A 25,489-nucleotide genomic window follows, 5' to 3' on the forward strand; every position below is an offset into this window, starting at 1 on the left:
CACCTTCCCCATATTCCATATTCTACCATCATCAGTCTTTTGTGGCATTGTGAAACATTTTGATTACTTTTATGGTTTTGAAAACTTAGAGTCTTTGACACTCCCACTCGGAGATTTAATCTTTCTCCAATCTCTGACCACAACATTGGACATTTTGGTGTGTTTGTAGTGGTTATATCTTTCTTTTCTGTCCTCCTGGTGTATCATTTCTCATTGACTCCAGGGTTGTGTGGTGTTTACGTCTGTCCATCATTTACCCCATTTCATCCATAAGGGAACAAGTTGAGAATTGGGTTTTCTTCCTCCTAATGACTCAAATGTTGACCCGATCACCAGGTGTCTATGATCAGTGACTTGTCTACTCAACACCATCCTTGTTTTTAGACTTTTCCCCATATTTCTTTTTCCCCGAATAAACTTTTACCTGCAAGAAAGGAAATAATTGCAATTCACTTACCACTGTGGATATCCACAGTCTCCCTCCTGGTGGATGTTACGGAGTCATTTGGAGAGCGGGACACTCGAGTGATAGACCCAATGATGATGCTATCCACCAAACCACACTAAGCGGTGATTACATACACCGCAGAGTGTGATCGTGTGGTTGAGGGTCTCCAAAGAAATTATCCCTGAGACTCTGGCATTGAGACTGTTTTGGTTCATTCTCCCCCTCCCCCTTTATTGATTGATAACCAGTATTGTTTGGAAGCTGAATGGAACACTGCTTCTTCCTCCCTCCTATTGATTAGTACAATAATCATTGCTCTGCCTGATACAAATGATGTGAGTTGTGGTGCATTTTCCAGACACTGTTTGATAAATTGAAACTCTGTTTTGCACGTGTTGTCCCAGATGAACTGAACTTTTGATGCCAGGGTTTGCAAGGGGCAAGCCAGGGGTCACAGCTGTGACCCCTTAATGATGTCCATAGCTAGCCGCTCAGCACTGATCTAGGCCTGGCCTTGCTCAGCAAGCTTAAATGTAATGTGAGCAACAGCTTTCAAAACGTGTATGTAATACAGCTAAAGTAAACTCTTGACAGTGTTTCCCTATCTCCCCCTCCCCCATAGAACGAGCTGGGAGCCTCCACAATTAGCAGGCTAAAGAATAATAATGTACTCTTGGCTAGACATCTCCTTTCCATCTCTTCTTATGCATTCCACATGGTTAATAAGCAAGGACACTTAAAGATTATCTCTTGCAATGTCCGCTCAGCTGTTGCTCACCACCACCAAATTTTGGACCTTTTTGAAAAACAAAACTTGGACTTGTTGAGTATGTCCCCTCTCTGAACATCACCACCCAATTATTGGAGAATGAGTTTGAAACTACTGCAACATCTTTAGATCATGTCAGCCAATTAAGCAGGGAGGCAAGGTGGCAGTTATTGCCCGAAAAATGTCATAGGCTGTATCTCCATCTAATTAACGCCAGTCCCACTCATGAGGCTAATCACCTGCTAGACCCTTTGTTGAAATGAAACAGATCCCTTATTGTTGATGACCTTATCAAGTTGCTATGGAGTGATCACTTAGCCGTCCCATCTAGGTTACCCATTGATGGGCCTCCTGACACCACTACAGATGATAATCCAGCGGCCCATAGGAAATGGAAAGATGTCCACCAGATACTTTAGCCTCTTATTTGTCAGAAAATTAAAAAAAATTGTCTAACACGGATGAACCAGAAGCACTGGTTATTAACCTTATTGTTGATGTAACCAGGGTTCTTGACAATGTCATTCATCAGGCTGAACCTATTGCAAAAAAAGCCAACAAAACATACTCCTTGGCTTTTACTACAATGACTAAATCCAAACTACTATCACACCAAATCAAACAGAAACAAAAACGGCATATATCAAGCATTGTAAAATCTATACTGATATAATCAAAACAGAGAAGGAGAAATATTTCTTGAACTGAGTCACAAAATCGCTCAGTCTGTCCAAGACATTTTTACTAAATTATAGAGGAACTACTGCATCTCCCATGCCTTTACATTCCCCACCATTCCCTCAATGGATCTATGTAAAAAGTAAGCATCATGCTTTGAAGGAAAGCTTGCTAAGAACCAAAATGACATTGAGCAGAGTATTATTCAAAAATCTAATTTTCTTAATAATGAAAATTCCTCCCCTAGAGTAACTGCTTCTTTTGAGCAGTATGATAAAGCCACTCCAAATATGCTATTAGCATTGATGTAAAATATCCATCCTTCCGGTTACCTGGAACTGCCGCTCCAGAAAATTGCCTGAATTCCCTCAGAAGCCTCTTACCAAACATTTCACAACTGTTTAAATAGCTCCTTTGTAATGGTGTAGTACTCCAATCTTAGAAATAGGCAATGGCAAAGAGGCTGTTAAAGCAACCCTTCATAAAACCCCCGGAACATGAGCAGCTACCGCACCAACTCATTATTTCTTTACCTAAACCACAGCCACCTCCTGGACAGCTGCCAGACAGTTTCTGCACCGGCAGGTAAACCAAACTAGTGATTGAAATCCCTGTGTGAACTGAGGAGAACTGTAGATCATGGTGGTGGTCTGGGCCATGGTTCTAATGGCTATGTCTGTGGCTTTGGGCACCATTGACCACTCTATAATGACCTCTAGACTTCGAGTTATGGGCATCACAGGAATTCCTCTCAAGTGGTTAATCTCCTTTCTGAAGGATAATCCGTAGTACCTTCCCCTTTTCGTGCCAACCTCAGCACTTTAAGATACAGGGTTACAGAGGGATCCAGTCTGCCCTCTCCGATATTTAATATTTAAAAGCTTCCACTGGACACTTTCCTGCATCAGGCAGGAGTGAACTTGAATATGCATGCTGACGATATTCAGCTCAATTTCAGTGTAGCTACAGAAAATCATCACTTCACGGCACCCTACCACTCTGAGAGAATGCTTATCAATTAAATGATGGTGGATTACAAAATATTTCCTCAAGTTAAAGCTTCTAAACCTGAACTCCTTACTTCTGATGAGACTTCAATACTGTAGTATCTGGACTGGTCCTCAGTTAAGGTTCCTTATCCAGTGCCCACTAAAGTTGTTTGGAATCTTGGCACTGATATTAACAATCTATTTTTGCAAACCAGGTGGGAAAAGTAGCCAAGACCCGTTTCCAGCAGCTTTGGGATCTCATCTCCCATTTATAAAGGATACATTTCACCTCTGACAGGTGGATTCCATGATCCAATGGAAGCTGGATTATGGAAATGATGGACACTTATTCTCAGCTAAATAAATTCGCACCAGCTACATCTAGTACAGAACACTGCAGCCCACCTCATTAAGAACACACATGGAGGTGCACATATATCCCCTTTACCGTGGCAGCTTCACTGGCTTGCTATTAATAGCCAGGTGAATTAAATCAATAGTAATAGTCCATAGAATGCTTTACCAGCATTTTGGTGTATGGTGTAAATTGCAGATCACTCTTTCTATTGTGGAGGACTAATTTCATGTTTTATAGTTAGATATCAATTATTGGTAACTCCTTGCATTTCTGTATGCACAACACCAATAGTGTAAAGAACACACAACATGTTCACATTTTTATCATGGAAAATTGTTTTTATTTTTAATTATCACTTCTATAACACAGACTGTAATGTAGTGGTGCACTGTTGTACTCTTGAAAAAAAGCCAATAAATATTTTACATTTTATCCTTGCTCTCTTCAGCTTGAATAACTGCCAGCAGAGAATAGACTGCGGCTGCAAGCTACATGAGGTTGAAATGCAGATCAATATCACAAGTCACCTGCCATTAAATAAATATTTGACATCTTTCCATTATATGCTTTTCATCATCATGGTGACAAATGAGGTTTATGCCAATGGGCCCTCTGCAGCCCTTTCCAAGAGGCTTTTTGTTGGCCTGCAGCTGGATCCACATACAAAGTCCATATAGTCTCAAGGGATAGCAGGGAGAGGAGTTGGCCTAATGGCTAGGGCCGTCGATCTTTAATCTGGGGAACTGGGTTCGAGTGTCTTGGCAATGACGCTGAACATCCTGTGATTCTGGGCAAATCACTTAATCTCCCTGTGCCTAACAAAAATGAATGTGTCCCAATGTAATGCAACTGGTGCTATGTAAAGCGCTCTGTAATGCAACTGGTGCTATGTAAAGTGCTCTGATACCAGATTCTGGTCAAGTTCATGCTATATATGAAACTATTATAAAAAAAATAGCAGACATTGTTTAGTAGCTAGTTTATCAAAAAGTTACAAATCACAAAGCACTACCCTCCAGTAGTCAAAAGGTGTGGTCTGTCCTATGGGACAGCAGAGGCTAGGATGAGTGTTTGTGTGCGTTTTTGCTTGTTATACAGCTCTAGTGCACAAGATACAAAAAGTAGTTTCGGATTGCAGCAATCCATGTAGCGCCGTAGGTTCAGACTACAGACTCTGGGAGCACTTCCCAAAAAAGGAGTGTGCCAGACAGTGTTCCTTTTTACACGTAGAGGTTTGTAGGAGTAGTGCCTCAGCATTCCATGGTGGTCTACTCCCAAAAGATGATTGAAGCTTTACAGCCAGGTATTGAGTAGTGGAGGTGTGGGAAGCCTTGAGAGGGATGCAGGTCATTTTTGAGATAGCACTTGCTTCAGTGGGAAGTCAGCAAGGGTTAAAAGTACCAGCAAGATGTGGTCATTCATATTGACCCTAGAGACAAAGTGTTCTGCTGCTGCATGTAGACCTGCTTTCAGTGGAGCAAGATGGATTCTGGGAAGTAGAGTGATCTATTCTTGATAGCACTAATGCTTGGACCAGGGTTTTGAGATCTCGTTCTGGAGAGAAGCGGCCGAACTTTGGTCATGCTACGGACTTGTGACTGTAGATTTATTATTTTCTACAGGATGACTGCTAGGGATTTGGCACTGTCAACTAGGGTAGTCTTACAGCTGAGAATGTTGGTTGAATCCATCCAGGACTGCACTGGTGGATATGACTGGAAGGAAGAATCGCGGAAACATTTTGTTTCAGGTGAATTCAGGTTTCAGTGCTGGGTAGTCGTCTAGTCTTGAACAGTGTTTAAAGTAATGGCAAGGTGAGGGACGTCTTTTGAAAAGGAAAACGTTAGATACAGCTATGTATCATCTGCATTTTGATAATAGAACATGGAGTTCTTTGTTTTTATGAGAAGGTAAATAAGGTCATGGCTAGGAGAGATCCCTGAGGGACCCTTTGTGTTAAGATTAGATCATCTAAAAAAGAAAAGCATATGCCACTTTATTTTGAAAGAAATGTGGTAACAGAAATGTTTTCCTCATACTTCACATGCATAGAAACAGACATTTATATTTTTCCTTTTTTTACCTGCAATTAATGGTTTGAGGGTCACATAGACTGGTTTTCCTTTCCCAATAGGTGCATTAACATAATCGAGAAATTCAGCCTCTGGGCTGGAGGCATACAGATTGGCAGCCTTACACGTGTCTATCACAGAACCTCCACCGACCGCGACATAGGCATCAAACTCTCCCTTTTTAGCAAAATCTATTGCATCCATGAAACTTTGAGGAAAAAGAAAAAAACATTCCAGTTCAGCATTTTTTATATTTCATTCATGTCCAATTTTGCGTTTATGAAAACACACACATATGCAGTTATTCAAATAGATATGCTATCACATTAATATATTAAATACACTGATTTCTCATCGCAATACCAAAAAACGTACAATTGTATAAAGATGTAAGAATTATTGCAGTGAAGCTCAGCATACGTGTGATAATGAATATTGCATCAATTACTCCATGTACACCTCTTTACACATACACTAACTACATTCATTAAGCAAAAGAAAGAAAAGGAGACCAATTAAATACAGGCAAGCCGACACCTTTTCAGTCTCCCTACATTTCAATTTCTTTTTCATTTTTTGTGTGTAAGGAATGGCGCCTGTTTTTAAAGCTGTTAATCCCATCAATTCATATGTGTTGCTAAAGGAGTTCTGCCCATTTATTCCGCCCAGATTTTTTTGCTTTTTTGTTTACCAGATTTTTGATATATATATATATATATATATATATATATTTTGCTGTGGGTGAGTCTCACTACATATCTCACCCACGGTAATCACCTGGTAAATGGACTGTGCGGGTTTATCACCAGTGTCTCCTTTTTTTTTTCCTTAAAATCTTTTTAATAGGTTTTCAACAAACAGTACAATACAAAAACATAGCAAAATAATGCTCAGTAGTGGTATCAGTGCATGAACAATCTTGCAACATATTTTAGCATTACAATAACACCAGTCACCACCACTGCAAAAGATGAAACAATGGACGACCTGGGAAGCCAAATGTAAATGAGGCTCAGTTGGGGAAAGTGCCATGGGATACCATGCAGTGTATTAGCCAAGATAGGAGGATGAGCCCCATGTCTGCGCTGATCAAGAAGTGCGCACCCGGAGAGGCCCGTTAGGGAGTACAGTCCCTCCTAAGGAGGCCAATCTGATCTTTGTAAAAATGAAGGTACCTGTTGAAGCGTCCCCATGCAAAAATGTTCTGACAATATATAAGGTTTAACTCTTTGAGATCCAGAATAGGCCTTAGGGAACTGTCCTTTTTAGTAATGAGAAAATAAAGAGAGTAAACCCCTGGGCCCTGGTACTGTATTGGAACCGGCTCTATTGCTCCTTTTAGTAAGAGAGATTGGACCTTTTGTTCTAGCAATTGTAAGTGTCCTGGAGACAATTTGTGAGATTGAGGAGGAATGTTTGGGGGATTGTTGGTAAGCTCCAGGCAATAACCATGTTGTGATAGATTCTTCTCATGGGTCAACACCCTGGACCCTTATCTGAGATTCACCCGGTCCACCTCCTCTACAGAGATCCATTTCCGTGACCTTACTATAACCCTTCGGGAAGGGTGTTTGTCAACCCACACTTTCAAAAAACCAACGGACCGTAATAGCTTACTTCTTTATGGGAGTCATCACCCAAAAGCCCTGAGGGATAACTTGCCCTTCGGACAATTCCTGCGGCTCCGTAGGAATTGCGAGAAGACTACTGACTATAAAAAAGAAGCAATTGCTCTGAGCAACAACCTTAGAGCACGGAACTATCCTACCTCCATCATAAAAAGATCTAACAAAAGAGCACTCAATAATCACCGAGAATCTATTTTAGAACCGAAGGAAAATAAGACGGAAGAAAATCTGACATGTGTTACAACCTTCACATCAGAATCCAATACCATACAGAAGATTATCAAAAAGAACTGGAAGATCTTGTCCACAGGAAATCTGTCTCTACCTACACCCAGGTTTGCCAACAAGCGTACAAGCAACCTACGTGACATTTTGGTACATACTCGCCCTAAGACGATGAAGATAACAAAACAAGGGACCCTGTGGAACACTAATCCAGTACGGGGTCATTACCCATGTGGGCACTGTGGAGTGTGTGAACTCACGACGGCTACAAAAGAACTTACCCTTGAAATAGGTAAAGTCTGGACATAAAAGAGCCACACGAATTGTAACTCAAACAACTGTGTGTATCTCATTACATGCCCGTGCAAATTGAGATACATAGGCATGACCACACGACCGGTAAAAACAAGGATTATGGAACACCGAAGCAATATACGGTGTGGAAAGTCGACCACAAAAATGAGTACACACTACCTTGTGCATCCACACGGACCCAATGAACTACACTGGACTGTGATTGAAAGCAATCTCTCATGGTCCAGTAAAAAACTATTCGAAACTGAACAGAGATGGATTTTTCGTTTGTCCACACAAGAAAGGGGTCTCAATGACGAGATCCCGTGGACAGAACTAACCTAACATAGAATACATACATATATGTATAGACTTAACACGTACACTGACCCTGCTGACATTCTGCACTCAGACATTCACCATGCACCATATGGTATGTCCCTCCATACATTCCAAGGGAGACTTAATATGGCCCACTCCTCCACAAAGCTCATCTCACTACCATTCTGTGAGTTCCTCCTATTCTTTGGGTTCCTATCCAGTTTTTCGAGACCCTGAGCATTGACACGTACTATCACTCTGCAATATGGAATCGTATTGTTTATAGTTGCTACCCTGGTAGAGCTATACCATTTGTTTTTCCTTATTTCTTGGTTATTTGTAGCCTAATATAGTTAGATCAGAACCTCTCTACCCCTTTACGTTTTGGCGGTCCTTTTACCTTCGGCACCTGTTTTGCCGACCCTTTCGATATGGTTAACGTTAGAGTCAGGCATTTCCTGGTTGGGACAATATGGCGGCCGGACGAGGAAACAACGCACGAGTTCGTCCCCGCTTCCGGGTTCAAGTACAGGACCCTGTGTGCTTTGACGGTAACATTCAGGTGAGGAGATTACGTGTTTGTCGAATGAGGCATGCCCACTACTTCTGTTGGTAAGTTTACGCAGCATGCCTCCTGCACGGGCTCTTGATACGATCGCACTTTTTACCCCCGTGAGTATGACTGACACTTCGAATTGACTGTTCGTTCACCAATGATCGCCTTTCCTGGGAGGGCCACTTGTGTATCGGGTACGGGTTATTTTTCACGTACTCCCAAACTACAACCTAGATCCTTCCACGATAGCCCTCACTTGTTATGTCTTAATTTTTGGACCCAATATTCGCTGGTCCCGTAGTGTGAGTGCCAGATCCCGCCTGTGATTTTAAATATAAGACACCGGTTCACTTGGGCACCCTCACTCTAACGTTCTCCTTAAGAGTGTTCACTGTGAATCACGTCTTCATCTTTTTTTGGGGCAAAGTTTCTTTGGTTCCTTAGTGTAAGATATCACCAGCTACCTTACATTTAAAGATTAGACACCGGTCTACCTTGGGCACCCTCACTCAAGCGTTCTCCTTACGAGTGTCTTCACCGGACCACGTCTCCCTACTGGGAACCATCGCCACCTGACAGCCGTTTTCACTTGCCCTGTTTGAATGAAGACGCATACCACTCCTCTCTGCCTTCCTAGTCTAGGGCAGCACTTATCACGCTTGTATTACTTGTCATGTGTTATTACACTCCCTTGACTAGCATGCCAATACCATGGTGTTATCGCCACTGTATTATTTTAATACTGCTTCATTTCAGTGGGACCGCTCCAGTGGTCCGGTCGCTCCTCCTTCACCTATAAAGCCTCCTACCCCTCTATTTTGAGGTAAGCACCAACGAGTCACCCTCCTTGGAGGTATTCACACCCATACGAGCTTATCTTGCTTCATATATATATTTTTTATAATCACTAGGGTTCCCTGGTCTGGTTTCTATGTATTAGTTCATGATTTTAATTAATCTCTCTTTATATATTAGTTGTCAATTGAGATTAGGGACCTTTTTTTGCCTTTTGTGGGGCCGTTTTGACCCCTATTTATTACACTTGGATAATGTCTCCCTCAATGAGCTGTTAATGGTACGTTTGTTGTTTGTCCTCATGATTTTGTCTCCATCTATTTAGGCGGAGTCGATATTCCAAGACCCTGAATTAGGGACTCTTTATTAGTTGTGATAGATCTGTTTACCCGTTTATTATATCCGAGGTATTTTCACTTGTAGTTCTATCCACGGTCCTGAAGAAGTGTCGCTCGATTTTGAGCAGAGAAGACACGAAACATGTTGACCTTTGTCAACTATAGGCTACCCTGATACCTAGAATCAATATAGTAGCCTCCCTGGTTTTATCTAGTCCCAGCCCCACACAAAACCAATTAAAATCATTTGGGGGCCAGGGCCTATTTTAGCTTTTCTAGTCCCCACACGAATCAGGAATCACTGACTTCTACATTTCCACTCACATTCATCATATAACTGCGTTCTCAGATCAAAAGATCTCCGCAAAAGATGCCACCAGGCCCGTCGGACATTGCAGCGCCGGTCGGACGAGGAGCGCCCGAAAATGAAGCATGACACCCTACCAGGTGTGTGAGGGCAACAAGATCTGAAATTTAGATCTCCCTTTCGTGACCAAATAACAGCAGGCTGGTAGTGATTCTAACTATCCTGGCCTTTAGGAGGAACTGTTCTTTCCTGTTTTCCTATGGATAATTCCAATCACCCATTTGTCTGTGTCGTAAATTGGCTGCGATTAAATTAGCGTTAGCAGAATCCATCTGGTATTTAGAGGCTATCCTGTACATTTTGTGGAATCCATTTTGTATTTCTGGCAGCCATTTTGTCTTCCCTTGTGCTCTGTTTAAAGGACTGGCTATACTTAGACTCTGCTACCCTGCACATGCGCAGGAATATCTAACTGTCCATGCATCTGTTTTTAGTCTGTAACTATCAGGTTGTTTCTACCAGAGTCAGCAACGGCTAGCTCCCCCTTTACTGTTGACGGTGCATTTCTGTATGACCATCTATGTATGTAACTCTTCTCATGTATACTTGCACCGCCCTTTTTCTGAGCCCCTGTGTGGGTATAAAAGACCCATGGTTCTTCTATTCTGTGTGCTACCTTCATTCAGCACCACAGGGTGCTGGGTGAATGTGGTTCCACCTCCTGAGGTTTAATAAACTATGTATTTTCTATTTCAGTTTCTGTGCCAACTTCTTTCTAATAGTCTGAGGACTTTGTGCAGAGAAGGGCGAACCCCTTGCACTGGTAGGCCTAGCTGAAGACTATTTTCTACAATTGGCGCCTCAACTTGGGGCTCATCGGTGACTCGGATGCCCAAAGGATTGGTCGCGACGAAGGATTGGAATCTCGCTCTGGACGTAATCACTGCCCGATAAGACCAGAGTCTTGGCATCCACGGCGACTTTTCCTTTCTTTCTGATCTGACCATCCAGGTGGCACCGGTCCTCGACTGAGATCTCTTCTGTTGATTCACCGTGCAGTGACCATTTGGTCGATTTTAGAACTTGGCAGGATGAATCTGGACACCAAGTGATTGGTAAGTGTCTGCGGCGCTTGCTGTTGGTTTTGATGCCTGTGATTGGTAAGGTAGTTTAGTAACGCTTACTGTGGCTTTGAGTATGGTATATTTTGTGTTGGCCAACTTGGTTTGTTTTGACATATGTGACTTGCAATTCACATAGGCAGGTAATGAGGAGAATTTTCTCTAACTGAATTGATTTGAACAGCGCATCGTACTAAAGGTACCTTAAGTGCTACTTTGATTATAATATTGCATATTCTGCACTATTTTTGGCATGCCTGTCTTTAGCACACTTCAAAGGATGTGGTGCTTTTGGAATGGTACCAAAATGAGACTTGATGAAGCACAACTGGTCCCCCCCCCCCCCCGGAGGGGACGCCTAATAGGGATATGTATATTAAGTATGGTCTTTCTTCTATAATGTATAGCGCATTATGGAATAAAAATACTTGTAATAAGTGGTGACTAGTACCCCGAGTAACTAAATATGTACATAAAAGGATCCTGGTCTGTGCACTTAGTAACATTCATAAGTGATGAGATGCAGAGCGTTTTTTTGGTGTTCTGCCAGCCAAATCTGGTGAATATGACTTGCAACTAGTATTTACAAATGGTTTGGTTTAAGTACAGTCTGTGGGCTGTCTTTTGTTTCTGTCTTAAGTGTTGATCTGTGGGTTAAATGTGTGTTTACATGTTATGGTGTGGTAAATTGTGTTTTGGATGTTGCTAGCACTGGAAAAAACGTGTGATTGAATGACTGTGAATATGTGAAAGAATTCTGAGAAGTGAAATTGTTAAGGAGTAAATTTAATTTGTCTCATCACCATCAATAAGTCGCAAAAGGAAATTGAGAGGGGTGTTGCTAGAGAAAGAGCAACCCCTGTGATTTGATGACACCCTTAATGTACAAAAGTATTAATGAAGAGTAATTAGGGACCGGTTAAAAGTTTAGCTTGAAAAAAAATTGTGGGTATTTCGAATTTGCAAATTGTTCCTATGCAGCTTTGTGTTCTTGGTGGTTCAGTGAGCCAATGTGCTGGGTCCACAGGGTTGTAGGTTCTAATTTAAGCTGAACCTGCTAATCTGAGAATTGAACCTAAACTTATGACCCTTGAAAAGAAATTGTATATTAAAATACATTTTCTGTTGCTATAGACTGACAAACGGGGAGAAATTGTTAAAGTCTTCCGACAGGTGTGGTGTAGTCAGGGGGAAACATGAGCAAGTCACTGTTTATTCAGGGAAGTGGAGCTATGGGGTGTGTTGTCGGCACCCTTACCCTTGAAGTTGTTCCATCTATAGCCTCCTCGAAAAAATCCTCTGGAGGGGGAGGACTGGTTGTTACCTTTATAGGTTGAGTTATTCTGGTCTGGGGATGGGGGGTTGGACCCTCCTCTGTAAACGGAGCGACAAAAGGAGCCTCTTTTGGACGACGACTGGAGCGCTCCCATTGACTTGGCCACTTCAGTGTCCTTTTTCATCTTCTCTAACGCTTGATCCACATTAGGACCAAAAAGATGTTCCTTATCAAAAGGTGTATTAAGGATGGATTGTTGGACCTCTGGCTTAAACCCAGAAATGCTCAACCAAGCGTGTCTCCCGAGTAAGATGCTAGTATTAATTTCTCTAGACGCAGTATCTAGAGCGCATCTTACTGAGGAATTAGAAATTAGTTTACCTTCATTTACTAAGTCCTGTGCCTTAGCTTTATGTTTGTCTGGAAGATATTGAAGCAATTGCTCCATTTCATCCCAGTGTGCCCTGTCGTACCTGGCTAAAAGACCCTGCGCATTCGCAATGCGCCACCGATTTGCAGCTTGAGCAGCTATGCGCTTGCCACAAGCATCTATTAACTTAGACTTATTTGGCAGAGAAGCATCCCCTGATGTTTGGGAACTCACCCGCTTATGAGCATTAGACACTACCAGGGAATCTAATGGCAACTGGCACTTGATAAATACTAGGTCTGTTGGTGAGACCTTATATTTTTTGTTAACCCTAGGAGTCAAGATGCGTCTCACTGGGCCCTTACAAATCTCATCAGCAGGTTTCATCATGCATTTAAGCATGGGAAGTGTTTGTGATGACCTGTGTGTGGATCCTAAAGTTTCAAACAAAAAATCTTCCTCTAGTGATTCTTTGTGCAGTGCCACCCCATGATATTGTGCAGCCCTGGCAAGGAGTTCTTGGTGGCATGCATTGTCATCTGGAGGAGATGGCTTGGCTGGCTGAAGGTCTGGATCATTATCTACTGGGGGATCAACTGTATAATCTGTCAGCATCATCATCATCATCATGGTGACATTGAGGAGAATCCTGAGGTGTAATTTGCAAAGGATTTGCTGGTGGAGAAGAGGGTGGTGGAGGTGGTGGTGATTGTGGATGAAAAGGACTTGTAGAAACAGATTTCCTTTTTAAAGGGATCTTGTATGAAGTGTCCTCATCAGGAAGCTTGTGTTTCTGAGGTGGCTTGGTGTGAATATGGCCAGTCTCAGGGTTAATATACATCTTCTTTTGCATGGGATCCATTTTTAATGGAATAATGTCCAGTTTCAGATCCGAAGGGGCATCTTTCTGTTTCGGCGCTGAAGTTTTAAGTGCCGTCGTCTTCGGTGCCGGCGTAGGCTGGCCTTTCGGTGTAGAAGGTTTCGGCTCCGACGGCTGTTTGGCTTTCGGCACGGAGGATTTCGGCTCCGAGACGGACTTGTGTTTGGAATCGGAAGGCTTCGGTTCCGAGGAGGACTTTTGTCGACTCAGTACCAAGTCGGAAGGCTCAACTGTCTGTTTCGGAGCTGGGCCCGGAGGCGGGGCATCAGAAACATCATCTCGGTGCCGACCTTGTCCAGAAGGCAGAGGTGGTGCTGAAGCCTTGTGCTTTTTTGGAGTAGTTTGTGGGGCAAGGGGTCTTCAGTACTCACATCACCTTGTCCCTGCGTCAGTTCTTCGGCGTCCAGGTCTATCACAAGCTCCGAGTCCGAGTCTTGTTTGGAGAAGGCTTCCTTCTCTTCTGCCGCTGAAGCCTCGGTGTCTTCTTGGCCGGAGTCTTCACCTAAGATGTCTGGCATGTCTTCGATGCTTTGATGCTGCATCTCTCAACGTCGAGCCCGATGATCAAGAAGAGTTTTCTTTGATCGAAATGATATGCAAGAATCTTAGTCTTCTTCTTTGTGGTCATTAGACAAGCACAAGTTGCACACTTTGTGTGAATAGGTGCGCAGATATTTCCCGTGGGACCAAGGACAGAATTTAAATGGAGTCCGATTCATCGACGGAGAGCTGACCCAGCGCAGTTAGGCCCGAAGGCCGCGCACAAAGCTTTATGATTGAAAAGTTGATTCTGTTGCTGAAACGATACGCGGAGAAGTGGGAAACACGTACAAAGCAATACCATCGAGGGTAGATAGGATTGCCCGTCGAGGGGAGCCCGAAGAACAGTTTCACACCGGAGTGCAGCAATACACTTCCGAACCCGATGGCGTAAAAAAACTATCTAACAATGGAGACGATAACCATGTGCACTATCACAGAAAGGAGGAATTACCTTACCTTGTGACTAGGAAAGACTAGGAAAGACTTATTTGAAGAAAAACAACTTGCAAACATCCGGACCAACACTAGATGGCAGGAGTATTCAAAGCATGTGTATCTACAGCACACATGACTCGAACAGTTCTTAACATGCCCCAGAATTTCTTTCCAAAATACAGTGTGGAAGGAACATGACCACCATATATGCTGGAAATCCCGGACCTTTGAGCCACTCTTCCAGCACATAGCTGGGGTTGCAGGGAATATGGTGTGTAAGCGTTCAGATGTGTAATACCATTGCAGCATTATTTTATACACCGATTCTTGTTGGAAGATGCTCCTATGAGTCTTGGGAATCTCGTACCCAAAAAGTTCCCACTGCTTCTGGGAGATGCTCAGGGTACTCTCTGTTTCCATTTAGCTTGCGAGGGGTGACGAGGGAGTAGGTGGGACTGTTGCAAAACACTATACATTTTAGAAATGAGACCTTGGGACCCCTCAAAACCTCGCACTGAGGTTACAAAGGGGGTGAGAGACGGAGTGGCACCAGTAGCATTGCAGGGAAGAGGGCCCAGTGACAAAGCAGGAAGTATTGGTGGTGGGATTTATCAGGGATAGTGAATTTGTGTTTATATTGCTCAAAGGGCTCGATGGTCAGCCCCTGGACTAGATCCCGAAGGGTCCTACATTTACCCTATTCCCATTCCGTGAAAGATCCTGGGGAGATGGCTAGCTTTAAGTCTGTGTTGCGGGCTATCGGGGTGTTTGGGGAGGCAAAAGAGGCGAGGCCTCTACCAATCACCAGTCTGTCCCAGATTGTGTGGGTCAAGGTCACCAGGTATGCACTAAGGGGACGATGTTATTGCAGGAGCCAGGCCAGGTCCCACAGCAGCCTACAGGCCACCTCCCGGTCCCTGCAGCCAGTGCTTTTCCCTTTCCCTGACCACCCATCTGGATATGTAGCACAGATGAGCAGCCCAACAATAGTCTAGGAGATTAGGGCATGCGATACCGCCGTGGTTTCATGGCAGCATCACTAAATATTTCTAGATGCGGGTTTGTTTTCCCTTCCAGATGAAGGATGGGAGATGCCTCTGCATGACTTGATGTCGTTACCTGTGATAGGTGTTGGGAAGGACTGGAATAGATGCAACAGGTGCAGGAGGACAGTCCTCTTTAGTGGACAGGCACCTAAGCCTGTCTGTTCCTCTAGAGGGGTCACCCTTGAAGGAGCAAAGCCCAGTAAAGGAGGGGTAAGTGGTGACTGGGACAGTGACTTAGCTGCCAATCTCCGTAGGACAGAGTGTAGTAGTGTGTGACAACAGCAGGTACGAGTAATATATCTAACAATGCAGAAAAAGTACAAAAGAGTGTAGCTCCAAGTCCGTGGACCTTTCACAAAGGACAACAGATTAACACGATGCAGCAACCCATGCATTCAATCTTTTACTGTCGAGAGGAGTACAGCTTTCACGATGTGTCAACACTGGAGGTCAGTGAGCATTCCTGTTTCATGTTATGCAGATGCAAGATATGTTCTTTGGCGGCATGCAGAGCTTTCACTTTGGAGTGGCAGTCCGCACCACAGCCTTGGACGGTCTGCCACGTGGAACACCAACTGCCCGGCCTCTCAAATTGGGGGCTAGAGGGCTTCTGGATGGGCGATCAGTCTGGGATGCCCAGCAAACATTTAGTCTCGGCCAGGGATCTCACCAGGCGCTGCCTGCCATTTAATTGAAAAAGAAGTCCAGAGGTGTGGGCCCACTGGTACTGGAGTCCCAGATCACACAGCTTTTCGGTCACTGGCCTGACGTCTTTCCTCTTTGTGAGTGTCAGTGGAGACAGATCCTGAAAGATCAGCATAGTGGGGCCACAGAAGACTATGTCTGCTTTCCCAAGTGAGGCCTGCAGCACAGCCTCTTTATCTTGAAAGAAATGGACCCTGGTAAGGATGTTTGGGGCTCCGCCCAAGTGACCAACTGGAGCCATAATACTGTGCACCCTGTCTAGGATGAGTGGTTGACCCTCTAGCCCCTGGGTGGCGCGCAAAGCAAATCCCCGGTGAAAGTCATGATGTCTTCTCCTTCTGCTCCCCAGGGGACTTCCCTAATGGGGATATTATTACGGTGGCTGCGATTCTCGCGGTCCTCCTACTTGGCCTGCAATTCGATCTATTGTTTTTCCAGGATGACCGTGTGGCGCCAAAGCAGCTCCTGGTCCTCCACACGCAAATCCATTGGTCGTTCCAGATCATCCATTCTTGCGCCTACAGAGGTGATGTCTGTGTGAAGCTCCTGAATGCAGATTTAAAATCAGATTTGAGGAAGCCAATTTTCAGCCGGATGTCGCAGAGGAATTTCTCCATATGGTCTTGCGTTATGGGGAGTGTAGCTTGGTCTCAGGGGGCTGTCATGAGGATTCACCCTTGCCACTAATGTCCGTGGTTGAAGTTTTGGCTCATAGGGAGGTGACCGAACTGTCCCTGAAGGCCTTGCCTCTGGGTATAGCAAGGAAGGGGGCTGCTGAAGCCTTACCTTTACCACCAGGAATGAGTGGTTCACCATTGACCTTCTTTGAGCCACTCAGATACCGTGGAGTGAAACCAGACTTCTAGAGGCCTCAGGTACAGGCCCGCCGTACAATCGGGGGTTAGGGGATAGTCAAGCAGCAATGGGAGGCACTGGTCATGTGTAGGCAGAGTAAATGCTGGCAGAAGCCCACCCCACCCCCTGGAGTCAAGCAGTCATTCACTACGGGGCATCGGACCAGGATGTGGAGCAGGTCTCCTTTAGTCCTCCAAGCGCAGCCCTCTCAGTGCCAGCCTCAGCTGGGTCAGGGGCACATCCCGTACAGAGATGGTCGCTGCTGCAGTATAGGAAAGAGGCAACCAGGATTAGATCTTATAGGATTTAAATTTCAGTGGACGGGATATTTGTGAACTGTCATTCGTCTGCCGAGATCTAAATCGGGCCCTAAATCTCCCTGCAGGGCCAGGCAGATTCCTTACCTCTCACAGCAGACAGGCAGGCTTCAAAATGTGTCAAGCAGATTGAAAGCTCCTCCAGCCAAACGAGCAGACTTCAGGTGATGTTCCCTCACCTCTGGGAGACTGGGTTTTAGGCAGACACCAAGCCTGCTTGTCTGTGGTTAGAGGCAAGTAGTATGCCTGGCCCTGCCTGGTTGCATGGTTGTCCATTGAGTACTCTGCAGAGTGCTCCCTTCTCTGGTCCTAAACGACTCGAAACTGGAACAAAATGGGATGGTTTGGGTCACACTATTATGGGGGTGATTCCTTTTTCAAGTGTACTCTTTAGGCTCAGTGGTGGCTCCTCCATTGGGGCGTGGGGTCGTTGCCACACTGCTTTCTCGCAGTGCGAGAAGCAGAATCATAAAATGGTAAAACTACCATTTTATGTTTCTGCTTCTCACACTGCGAGAAAGCAGAAGTGCCTGGAGTGCCTGGTTGTGGGCGGGCGGTCCTGCTCGAGGGCAGGGGGGAGTGGCTTGCCCACTGTTGTGGGCCCTAACTGCTTTGGTCAGCCTGGGGTCAACCATAGCAGTCATGCGCACTCTTCCTTTTCTCTATGTAGGCTGCAGGCTCCCGGCTGGGGCGCTGTGCGCCTGCACCACACCAATCACAACGCTGCCAATGCAGCGTTGTGATTGGTTCAGGGGAATGGAGGCAGGCTGCCGAGGTAAGATGTTACGCAGACCCGACCAGGACTCGAGCAGCAGGAGCGTGTGACCACGGAGGAAGAAGGTACGTTTTTTATTCTATTTTAATTACTGCATCCCCCCTCCCCACAATCCCCCCTTTCCCACCCGTTTTGCCATCCGCAACTGAACACATTCAAATGTTCCACCTAGTCTACAACATTGTTTTATTTCTGTTTCCTAGTCTACAACATTGAGATAATCAAAATGTTTTTGTAAAGTTTAACACCATCGACTGCGAAGAACGCAGATCTTGTAACATTCTTTTTTTACCGCTTCTCACACTGAATTTCACTGCTGCTCGTAAAATACCTTATAACTAGCCACGCGGTGTTCTTATGGTTTTACCCACCGTTTCAACTCCAGCATATCATCCATATTGATGAAGAATTTAACTGCTAGTTCATTTCGATGTTCTTATTGTAAGTTTTACATTAGGGCCACCGCAGTGATGCTCCCACCACAAGGCATAACACTTCCCACGTTTTGCTGAGTAGCTCTCTTACCCGCTCCTCCTAAAAGCGGGGTCTCGCACTGACAACAGAGCAGAGGAAGCAGAGTTTTCCACGGCCTTCCCATGGCGGGCATTTCAAAGATGAGTGTCACCGTCAGAGAGAACACCTGCAGCCCCATTCAGAGACCTGGCAGCCGAGCCCAACAGGTACAGTGGGGTCCGGCACCAATATGAGCAGTTACATAACACTTAGAGTCGCTGCAAACTTTGTTGTTCTCGCATTAAGAAGCAACCTTTGTTTGGAAGGTTCCACCCCGCTGCTATTGCATAAAAGAATATTAAGTGCCGGGCTGGAGTGGCGCAGGTTCACAGCTGGCACAAACCAGTGTTTGGCAAGTTGTTATTAGCCCTCTTTCTTTCGCAGGCCTGTGTATGGGGGGCCTGTGGCCTTGTGCCTTCCTTTGTGAGCAGATTGGCTAAGCTTCTAAAAGCATTACTGTTGTTTTCTGGAGTGAATCCTGTGTTGGTGCAGCAATTGGTTGCACAGACAGATGCGTATTTTCATGGCATATTTGGATTGTCTCAGGGGGTATGTCAAAACTTTCTGTGACTTTGTGCCAACAGCTTTCAATCTGCTGGCAAGGGTGTTTATTGGTGGTTTATCTTCCAGTAGCATTAACCGATGGAGGGTAGGGGGGCGAGATTTTATTTGGGGTAAGCTAATGTCCCTGCTACAGAAAAAACACACTGCACAACCTTGCAAAATAGGCCAATACTTTTAAAACTCGTTCAACAACGTTTTATATAAGACTATCTTTATATTAATACAGGTGTTTTTAATGCCTTCTTAATTTCATGTTCCGATCCGGACTCGTGCCAGTTTCTTCAACTCTCTGTTGGCTGCTGGGTGTCAGTGGTCGGGCTTCTTAATAAATTCCTTTTCTTAATAATTCATCACTCTAGAATCATTACATGTGGCCTTTCAGGTGGCAATCAAGATCCGCCTCACCCTCTACAGACATCATACTGAGTGGATAGCAGGCATCGTCCTTTCACAGCACCTTAAGAAATGTCGAAAGTACCAATGCAACCTTGAACGTGCAGCGTGTTTATTGAGGAAGGTTGACCGAAGCAGGAGGCTAAGAAGAGAAGGGGCATTTAGGTCAAACCATCACCTGTGAAAGAATAGCAAGGATAGACAGAGCACGTGGTAGGCCGACGTCTGATATGCATCCAATTAGACTGACAGATTCACAATTATTTTATTAACCTTCCTGCTTTCTCAAATTTGCTTGAAAATGCACCATTTGTCCACTCTTTTCTGAAAGATTTCGCCAGGGAGAACCCCTCTGAACCCCCCGTCGGTCTTTTGGTCGCGCTCGCTACGCTCGATCGCCACAGTGCACTACAAGTATTTACTTTACGCCCCACCACTTTCAAATGCCACCAGCCACCACTGTTTAGGCTAAATGTCACTGGCCGCCACTGTTTAGGCTGCTCTCCAGACACAGCCATTATGTAGATTGACTTTTCTGACAGCAGGTAGCACTGGAGTGGTCTCAAACCTGGCACAAAGAGTGGTGTTTCTGGACCTAGCTCTCATCAGCCACACTGATTGAGTAATCAGCCACAGACGAAAAAGGACAAACCTCAACTAGAATGTCCCTCACATCATGCACCAGACTGCAGTGACACCCCGCTCACCCACCATCCACAAAATGTAGTGCAATGGATCACTAATCAGAAGTTCTTTGCTAAAAAAAGGCCTCATGGAATTTCAAAAGGTAACCACTCTCTCCATCCTTGTCACTTCAGTATCTGGCTCTTCTACCTTCAGCTACAGAAATGCAGGCAATACACTTTCACTGTCTCAGAGCGGTCTTCACCCTCTATTGTGTGCTATGCCAGGTCAGAATGGATGACAAAGGTCCACATTACTCAGGCTTACTCATACACACATCTTACCACCACCACATGCTACATACACTACATCATCGGAGTGCACTTGGCATAGACACAGGATACCAGAGCAAGCGCATGTCATACATAGCAGCAGAACTTTAAACAAGTTTATCCAGTAGGCCTTTATCCCAGTGCACCAATAAGGTGGTCTGATCACACTAATGATCTCTCTAAAAAATAAGTTGTGCTGCCACTGCCACTTCCCCCACTGAGGGCATGTTTGGTGAGCCCTTCCATGTCACAGGACAGGCCTAGGAACACACTACAACAGTTACAGACCTAGACCCAAGAGCATACTCTTAGATTAGCAAGGCCAAAGTAAAAGTCAGGATACTTTGCAGTCTACATGCAGGTTGGTACTCAGGGCAGGGGAGCACGCACACATACCATGCAGGGACATCCCAGTCTTAAGATAGGTCAAGTATGAAGAAAAGTCAGAGGACACCATGGTGTGATCTGCAGGCAGGAATCCTCATACATTGGCATTTGGTGTCTTCAACAGCTGGATGCAAAGATAACCCAGCCCATAACAAAAGCAATCAGCAGTGCTTTTGGAGCCCTTTCTTTACGTTTTAGGCCAATGCATAAATGTGGCCCTACACTAGCTCTTATATTTCTATCTCAGGATATGATACTTCCAATGCCTGTCCCACTTTATTGATAGATTATGCTATTATTCAATTTTCAATTCTGCATAAAGAAAATACCCTGATTCCATCAACTTGAAACACCTTCTGGCAATCAGCATTAGACTATGGCTTTAGAGACAGGACCTGGGCAGCATTGCTCTTTTTGCACAGCAAACACCTAAGAGAGATCACAGTGAAATGTTCCTACTATTAAATACTTCACAAATGATATTAGTGGCTTCTCAAACTGTAAAAGACTGGGCCCCTACACCATTGAGAATGCTGCAGATGTAGAACAAGATTCATATATTATAGCATTGCATTGAAACCATATTGGACAGTGATATGGACTACTATATTGCCTACTGATGGCCTAGTGTTCATCCCCTCCATTCGTCAGGCATCACACGTATGTCCAGCTATAAGAAAAGATGGCTGGCAACATAACTGGCTAATACCTAAACCTGTATTTTGCGCCTCATGCCTGGCTCTAGTGTATGAACCTATATAAAAGGAATATACGATGTTACATCGCGGTCTTCACACCGCGAAACTTTTACAATGCAGGCATTACAACGCAAGTCGTAACAACGACTTGCGCTGGAGGGCGCTGGACTTAGGAATAGTATGATTTACTATTCCAACTCCAGCCTACGTTACAGTAGGGAAGGTGTTGGAATAGTAAATCATACTATTCCTTAGCTTAGACCGCCATCCAGCGTAAGTCATTGTAATGACTTGCTTCGTAATCCCTGCGCTGTAAAGGAATTGCGGTGTGAAGACCGCGATGTAACCGATGTTTCCCATATAAAAGTAATACAAAGGCAACAGCCAAATTCCAATTGTTAATTAATTTTCTCTGACTACATGAGACCGAATGATGTTTTGTACTGGTCCGAGAAACCCATATTAGATATGGATTACCTAGATACCTGTAATGACACTGCTGATTGGATAAGACATGAGACATGTAGACCTTGTTACCCTCCCTAAAATCACCACCCTAACATAGATCCTGTGTACTGCATGCCAGTCTTGCATTGGGCGTTTCTATGCCCTGGTATGTTAATAGGAATGTCATCACAAAACATGCTGTAGCTAGAGATATGATGGCACCGACAGGAGATTATTTCTTTCCTCTGTGGAATAATTTATGACTATCCAATCCTGTGATCCAGAAATTGTGCACTTTTACTTTCTATTTACCATACATTAGGCAAGTTGGCTTGCAAGATGGGTGACATTATCTATCGCTATGGAAAAATACTTTTCCTGTTTGTGACGCAGTTTACTTCTGATGCTGAATGCTGCATATCGTTCAGATGACTATGAAAACTACTGTTCTAGTTTCATTATATTTCAAAACTGCTAATAAAAAATATTGAAAAATAATTCTGTTCTTTACTAGCTGTCTAAAACAAATCTGCACCCAAATGCCAGTGGTATTAAAAAAAAAATGATTCCTACTTTGCCTTCTTCAATGTGCTTAGCACAAACAAGCATACATGACTTGAGAAGTTAGAAAATATCCCATCCGCGGTAGATGAGATGTTCATGGATACCGGGTTACAGCTTATTTCTGAAGTGCAAAAGTGAAAAAAAGAGCAGGATATATAAAAGGATTGTTACGAATCCTGGACAAATAACTTGAGAAAGCTTGTTGCTTATTTGTTGCACTTCACGTTTAGATATGGCACGGTTTTGTGTGTAGCACTTGCCACCCAACAGCTGGCTGATACTGACTTTGTTAGTTTTTTAAAGATTAAGTGGACTTGCAGGGGCAAGCACTGGCACTGCTTGTTCAGTTGGGTGGGATTGATGTGTTTATACTTCTTTAGCTTTTTAATGTGTTTGGTGGTGTGGAGAGGGCTCTTCAGTAAAGCCAGGGAAGAATCAAAAAAGTTAGTGACTGTGATCTTGGCACCCTGTTGGTGACATAAAATTGGGATTAGATAGTGGGTCTTATGATAAGTTTGGACATTTATGGGTTATGGTCTCAGAGGCCAACATGGCAGTCATTCTTTGCTGATGCTCTCATGAGCTCCAAATCAAATCCTTCACAATCTTACTACCCCATATCTACGTATTCACAAGGCCTGTGGACATCCAAGATACCCAAAGAATCTCCCTTGGAGTGAAGTATTCACTCCTCTGCATCTGCAGGCACCACAACAAAGCAAAAACCAAAGGAAATGACAAAGCCAACCGGTCTGCTGTTACTAAGCTCCTACGGACTCCAAAAGATTCAGCAAAACAAGTGGGGGCTCTGCAACTCCCTCAAGGCCAGCACTGACTTCACAGCAAGTTTGAAGCCAGCATCCCTCGTCAAAACCACTGGAGCAGTACCCCTGTGCACCGTGGTGACTTGCAGTTGCCAAGACTTGTTGGCTCTCTCCTCCAGAGATAGTTGGGCTCCAAGAGGTTTCTGCCTCAAGAATCTCCTGCAGCCAAGATCTTCCCCTTGGCCTTCATCCTTTAGTGAGCTGCTCGAGAGCCTCTTGCGACTCCTGTGCCTTCAGCCTGTGGGTCCTCTTGAGGGTCTTCTTTGGCTCAAGCGGGCTCCCCTGCTTGCCTGGGGCCTGCTCTGACTTACCTGCTCGTGGTGACTCACCTGGACCTTGCTGGTCCCGACACTGCACCTTTTTCTAGGACTATGTTGGTTGCCATTGCCAAGGCTTGCTGGTGACCCCTGCCAGACACTAAACCCTTGGGTCTTGACATCCAACGTGGGACAGCTCATGAACGGCTCCTAGTCTTTCACAGCGTTGCCTTGTCTGCACAGCTGCAACTTCAAGGGCACAGTCAATGCTCTTGCATCTCTGACATTGGTGGGCACTCGTCTTCTGTGCCTCCTAGTCACTCCTGAGTGACATAGACTCCGTTCCCTTCTGCTTGCAGGTACCTCTCATCTTGAATCCACCTTTGGGTTCCACCGGACTCTCCCCTTTTTCACCAGTGGCATCTTTGCTGAAGTCCTCCATTGTGGTCTACGGCGGTTTCTGACGCCACTTCTCACCTATGCAACCGACTTCCCAGGTGTAAGTATCCTAGTTCTTGGGGTATCCATCGGTGGGGTGACTCTCCGACCTTCCATCTTGCATGGGTGTCTTCAGGGTCTGCTGGGAAGGGTCCTTTTTGTTTAAAATTGCAACCGCGACTTATTCATTGACTTGCATTGAGCATGCAGTTGTGTTCCCACTCTGCACACGATCCCCGTGGATCCTCACCTTGGGTGGTTCCTTAGGTCCCCGGTTTTTCTAGGTCTCCTGGGTCCACTCTCGACTTAGTTTGTGGTTCGTATTTCACTATTTTAATATATGGTGTTCGATTTCCAAACTATTGTGTGTATTGTGGTTATATCTTCGGGAGGAGATATTGCAATGTGTTAGTGAGTGTTTATAATAAATACATATTTTTATAATTACACTGTGTGGTTCTTTTTCACTTAACCTATATCATACGATTAAGTACTGGTAAAACAAGTTGCTTTACACTCCTTCAGGACTAAGTCTGAAGGCTGCTTTCCACAGCTACCACTTAGAGAGCTTTCTGAGGATGTCTAAGACCACTAAAATCACCATAAGGGTTGTCTGGATTAGTGCAGAGTGCTACACTTACATAAGTGAGCACCATATACTGAGCCAGCCTCCTACATTGGTGTGCGGCGGTTGAGATTCAAGCCTGCATTGTATTACCAGTGAATCTAGGTGTGGATTAATTGAAAAACCATCACTAGCATTAGACACATGTAATATTTGTTAGACTAAGTAAGTGCTACTTAACTTTTAGATTGGTTCTTAAGGGTCTAGCAGAACCCTTTGTCCAATCTTAGGAAGTTTAGTTTACACTAGGGTAGGTAAGTGCAACCACACAATACACCTAGTGACCATATCTTTATTTGGGGATCTTAGTGTTTCCCCGTCTGCTGATTACAGTGGTCTGCAGTTCCATGAACTAAGGACCCTTTGTACCTCTAGAAGGATAAAGGCAGGTAACAACCCCACTACAAAGCTCCTCTTAGAGAGTTACTTCACCAGGATGGCAAGAATCCTGGAGGGGTGGGGGGAGCAGAAGAACAAGAGAATGTGCGTGTGGAGGCTCCAGAAGAGGGGGCACCAGATGTTCCCCCTAGTGACCTCAATTCAGAGTATGGCCAAAATGAGTCTGGTGACTCCACACTGGCAAACTCTGATCCCCAGTGAATAGTGCAGATGGCACAGAGGGTGTCTCCTTTATTCTTCCTGGCAGGGTTCAGAGTAGGAAGAGGAGGTCTAGGTCCCTCTCTGTCAAATCCAATGCTTCAGACAGTTCGATAAGGACCTTC

At 44.6% G+C, this 25,489-nt stretch overlaps 1 protein-coding gene across 2 annotated transcripts in view; it reads right to left on the reverse strand.

Moving 5' to 3' along the window:
- ADHFE1 (alcohol dehydrogenase iron containing 1) overlaps positions 1 to 25,489 on the reverse strand; it is a 307,754-nt gene that overhangs the window by 157,977 nt on the left and 124,288 nt on the right. For both annotated transcript variants that reach the window (XM_085605518.1, XM_085605517.1), the window contains one exon: positions 5,326 to 5,522. In XM_085605518.1, coding sequence (XP_085461644.1) covers positions 5,326 to 5,522 — 197 coding nt within the window. The remainder of the gene's footprint in view (positions 1 to 5,325; positions 5,523 to 25,489) is intronic.

This window comes from Triturus cristatus, chromosome 5_1, assembly GCF_964204655.1.
Source record: "Triturus cristatus chromosome 5_1, aTriCri1.1, whole genome shotgun sequence".
Taxonomy (NCBI): domain Eukaryota; kingdom Metazoa; phylum Chordata; class Amphibia; order Caudata; family Salamandridae; genus Triturus; species Triturus cristatus.